Source organism: Oncorhynchus tshawytscha, linkage group LG14 (genome assembly GCF_018296145.1).
Source record: "Oncorhynchus tshawytscha isolate Ot180627B linkage group LG14, Otsh_v2.0, whole genome shotgun sequence".
Taxonomy (NCBI): domain Eukaryota; kingdom Metazoa; phylum Chordata; class Actinopteri; order Salmoniformes; family Salmonidae; genus Oncorhynchus; species Oncorhynchus tshawytscha.
Genome location: NC_056442.1, coordinates 39759980 through 39764433, shown reverse-complemented (window position 1 = coordinate 39764433; position 4454 = coordinate 39759980). Strand labels below are relative to the sequence as shown.

Sequence of the window (4454 nt, the reverse complement as noted above, 5' to 3'; positions counted from 1 at the left end):
AGGAGGCTGCTGGGAGGAGTTATAGGAGGACAGGCTCATTGTAATGGCTGGAATGAGCCCGTCCTCCTATAACTCCTCCATCTGCCTCCTTTGATTCAGACTGAGCTCACATAAACCGTGCTGACGTACTGCCCTCTTGTGGTGTAAACATAGAACTGCTGTCTGGCCTATGACAATACAAGGATCTATCCATGTAAAAACAAGCAGGAAGGGCACAGAAATGCATAACATACACCAGAATGGCAGAGCTATGCTAATTAAGCTGTTACAGTATTGATGACAAAGAGGGACTCTTTTGTAGCACTTTGGCAGCTGTGGCTGGTGCTGTGTAGGTGGTTTGTGTGTACTTGTGATTTGTAAGCAGTCTTTTATGTGATCTGCTTTATATATCTTGTTGACTTCCTGAACACAATGACCTTAGATGATCCAAGACCAACAGACTCTGTGGTAGCATGACCATGCCTGCCAAAATAAGCACCCAGTGTAGAATGTGGTCCCAAAAATCCCCATCTCTTCCCATCCCTGTCTCCATTTCCCTCCATCTCTTACCAAATTGATCATCGCTTCCCACCTCTCTCACCATTTTTTTCCAAACTGGGAAACATCAACAGCTGTATTTTGTCTTGTTACAGAAAACTCTTATTTTGAGCATGATGTAGGCCTACGCATAAATCTTACAATGTTTGCAAATCACAAAAACTCATACAATACCATTTGTACTCATTATTTTATTCATGAAAATGTGTCATTAAATTAAGTAGTAAAAACATTCAGTCTATGAAATGCATTAGCTCATACTCGAGATTCTGTTTCCTTGACTGCCACCTGTTGGTGGATCTGCAACACAACAATCCAATTTAATTTGCTGGAATCAATATTACTGTAACCTCCCCAAGTAACATTTCTATCTAGAGAGAGATGCAATTACAGTATTATACAGTATAACAGAGTGATTTCTATTTCAATATTACAACAAGTGATGTGAATATTGTGCCACCATAAATCAAGACCCTGTATAATGGTTTCTGCATTAGTTCGATGCATAAGACATCCATTTTACATAACATTTTCCAGCATCCTTTGAGATGAGTTAGAAATAACAATGACAAGCAGGTGTCCAGCACAAATGACCTGTGGGCTATGTTTCCCATAACATAACAGTAGTTCTCCACCAGTGGATCAGCAGTTGAGAAAGGAGTTTGTCCTAACAATCTGAATGACCTTCCTTGCACTGTAGCTGTATTCAAACTGTGTGTGTTCATGGAAGAAATGCAAATATCCTGCAAGGAGAAAGAAGGGTGAATATGTTAGAGCTATTAATTATATATTCAAAGCAAATGCAATGGAAACGTCACAATAAAAATTATATTACAATGTATGATATTGATATACCATATTGATATACAGCAGCATCCACCTCCTCTGCCATTCCAGGGAAATCCATCTCAATGGATCTTGGGAAGCCGCTGTCCATTGTGTTAGTCTTCTCATTATAACTGTCAATAAAACACAACCAAGACTATAACCTGTAATGAACAGTTATGTTTGCAGATAAGATCTCTCAACCAGACCAGACCAGGCTAGACCAGACCAGACCAGACCAGACCAGACCAGACCAGACTCATGCCAGACCAGTCCAGACCAGACTAGAACCATGCCAGATCAGTCCAGACTAGACCCTACTCTCCTACCTCCAGTAATGTTCCTCAGAGAACAACAGTGTCTTGCCGGTGTCTGGGATGTACACAGCAGCATCCACCGTCCGCACGGTCTTGGGGAGTCCCAGTTTATGGATGTATTTGGGGTAGCCCTCCACCAGGTTATAGCCATTCAGAGCCCACATTCTAATACCTGGAAAAATATGAACATTTGTCAACAAAATTAACCTATGCCTCTATACCGACATCAACTTCATTAGATATCTACTGTATACATGACATAAATGAGCAACGCAGAATTGTAGTTGTATATTCATGATGACAGAGGACTATGTCAGAACAGTGTTGCCAGCATTAAATTTACCACTGAATATGAAGACCATGTCTTTCTCAGGGTACTCATAGGCAGCATCCACTTTGTTGGGGAGGGAAGGCCAGGTGGATTTGATCAGGGTTTGCTCAGGCTCTGCAAACTGGGGATGGAGACGCCAGTAAAACCTGCCATCAAATAGAATACATCAACACACATTCATTTTGTTCATTATAAGCTAATAGTTTTTGCAGAAATGTTTTTTTTCACGAATGGACACACTCCCTACCTGTCTTTGAAGATGATTGTTTCTCCTCTGAGCTCAGTAACAGCATCAAAACTCAACATGGGGTCACATTTGTTTGGGGCATCTGGCTTCGGCTTCACTTTTCTGTGCCTGGGGTTCGGGCCTATAGGATTGAACGACATAATGAACATTTTACAATATGACACAAGTGTATGGAATTATATTCATTATTTCATTTTCTGTCTACTTCTGTTTGAGTTAATAACTGGAACACTGACCATAAAGAGCTTGAATGCCGGTGATATCATCTTCAGACAGTGGGTAACCCTGGCTATAGGAGTAGACTGGGTACATCAGAGCCCCAGGATCAGTAGAATGGGACAAGCCAAGGGCATGGCCAAACTCATGGGTGGCCACCAGGAAAAGGTTGTAGGCTACAGGGGAGGCAATGTGTTTTAAAATAATCAGTGATTACATGTCATACATTTACCTGATCCCCACATAAATGGACAACATATTTACCGTCTGAGTCTTTTGACCAATGTTCATCTTCATCAAAGTGTGTGTCTCCTCCAATGTCTCTGCCAGGGGGATAAGCATGGGCTAAGAGACCGTCAGGGCCGTCAAAGGGGTTGAAGTCTCCATGTTCTAAAGACAAGGAAAGGGCAGGGAGAAAATTATGTTTGAGGATGGTTTCAGTAAGTGTTCCCAGCATGCCAGCATTCAGTTAATTTCTTCTATGACAAGGTCTTGCACAACTCTAAACAAGGATCACTGAATGTTTAACAAAACTACAGTAAAATGATCAAACTAATCAAGATATTCTCCAAATATTCTGTATGTATAGTCTTACTGAGAAAAATGTATCAACTGTAGGCCAGAATAAAGAAATGGGTCTACCTTTTGTCCCAAATAAAATCATGATGTCAGCCTTCCCCTCATGCAGTTTCTTGAAGGTCAGAGGAGTGACGTCAGCCCAGATGTTGAAGGCGTTACGGATAGCTCTGTCCACATCAGCCTTCTTCAGATCAGGAGTATAATTCACTATTCTGAATGACCATTCAATGAGAGGAACCATATCTTAATTCAAAAGAGACTTGACAAGTTTTATTTAAAAAAAAGATGAAAATATCCATTGAATCCAAGGTCATGTGGTGTCTGTGGATTACATGAACATTATTACACCATAAATACCATAAATAAATAACAAATTAGGGTTATGAGACACTATATCAATCAGAGTGTTTGAGAAGCCTCACCTGAAGGTCACAATGGTGTTCTGCCATTTGAGGTGTCGGGGGAAGTGGTTGTATTCCCCCACGTCAGGGACACCACACCTGGCCATGCTCATCAGCTCCTGGGTGTTAGCGTCCAGGCTCCCCGTCACCTGGAGGTTGAAGAAGGACTGCATCTCCCTGATCTTAGCCTGCATGGCGTCTGAAGACCTGTCGGTCTTTGTTCCCTGAAGTCCAGCTCGAAGGTTGTAGAACCTGCGGAGGTATTTCTGAAGAGGAAAGCAATAGCATAAGTTAACACCTTCATGATATGTAGCTGTTTAAGCATAGCCATATGGAATGGATGTAATAAAAACCAGTGGCAATGTAAGGAGCAAATTCACAAATGAAACAGGTTAACAATGTTCAATTTGAGAGGTTATAGTATTTCAACATCTTCTGGCATCATTGTCTAATTAACAATTTTGTTTAAATAAAACAATGATTATTTTGTTTATACTATAAATGATTGCATTCATCCTTACTTAGAGTATAGGGATAACTGTTAAATCAATAATAAAAACATAAATATTCAGTGAACCAAACAGACATTGATAAACAAAAGGACATCAGACCCACAGCTTTAGTTTTCTTACCTCGGCTAATAGCCACTTTTTAGTCTCCTCCAGTGATGATAGAGGCATAGCAAATGACTGAGCAACCACTACAAGGAGCAGTAAATCTGTGATTTCCATCTTGTCTTGGCGTCCAGCTCAGTGACTGACTGGGGTCCAGGAGTCAAGACTGTATTTATACTGTGTGTTTTAGTGTTTTTTCTAAGTGTGTGTGATTCATGTAAAAGTACCTGGCCACTTCCTCCTCAAAGACTGTCTGAAACTGCTGGTAGGTCAGAAAATGGAGTGCTGTGGTTTAGTAAACTGCTTTGAACACACCCGAATATGCAGTGATGTCACATTGTTTTTGCCAAATGTTCATGACAATTTCTTTTTGTCAATGATAACATA

The 4454-nt window shown here is 40.7% G+C and overlaps 1 protein-coding gene across 1 annotated transcript; it reads right to left on the bottom strand.

Annotated features, from left to right (window-relative positions):
* Positions 1 to 710: 710 nt before the first annotated feature.
* On the bottom strand, positions 711 to 4211 carry LOC112267198 (collagenase 3). The gene is made up of 10 exons (XM_024445405.2): positions 4086 to 4211; positions 3475 to 3719; positions 3116 to 3264; positions 2738 to 2863; positions 2494 to 2649; positions 2258 to 2378; positions 2023 to 2156; positions 1692 to 1851; positions 1393 to 1496; positions 711 to 1280 (listed from the first exon to the last, which is right to left on the bottom strand). Exons 1-10 carry the CDS (start codon positions 4182 to 4184, stop codon positions 1180 to 1182), a joined length of 1395 nt encoding a protein of 464 aa, XP_024301173.1. The 5' UTR covers positions 4185 to 4211; the 3' UTR covers positions 711 to 1179.
* Positions 4212 to 4454: the final 243 nt, after the last annotated feature.

Excerpts from the sequence above, each read along its gene's own strand:
- LOC112267198 (XM_024445405.2), bottom strand. The coding sequence starts at position 4,184 with ATGGAAATCACAGATTTACTGCTCCTTGTAGTGGTTGCTCAGTCATTT. Across the intron at positions 2,650-2,737 it reads TTGGTCAAAAGACTCAGACG|CCTACAACCTTTTCCTGGTG; the intron begins GTAAATATGTTG and ends CCTCCCCTGTAG. Across the intron at positions 1,852-2,022 it reads CATGGTCTTCATATTCAGTG|GTATTAGAATGTGGGCTCTG; the intron begins GTAAATTTAATG and ends ATATTTTTCCAG.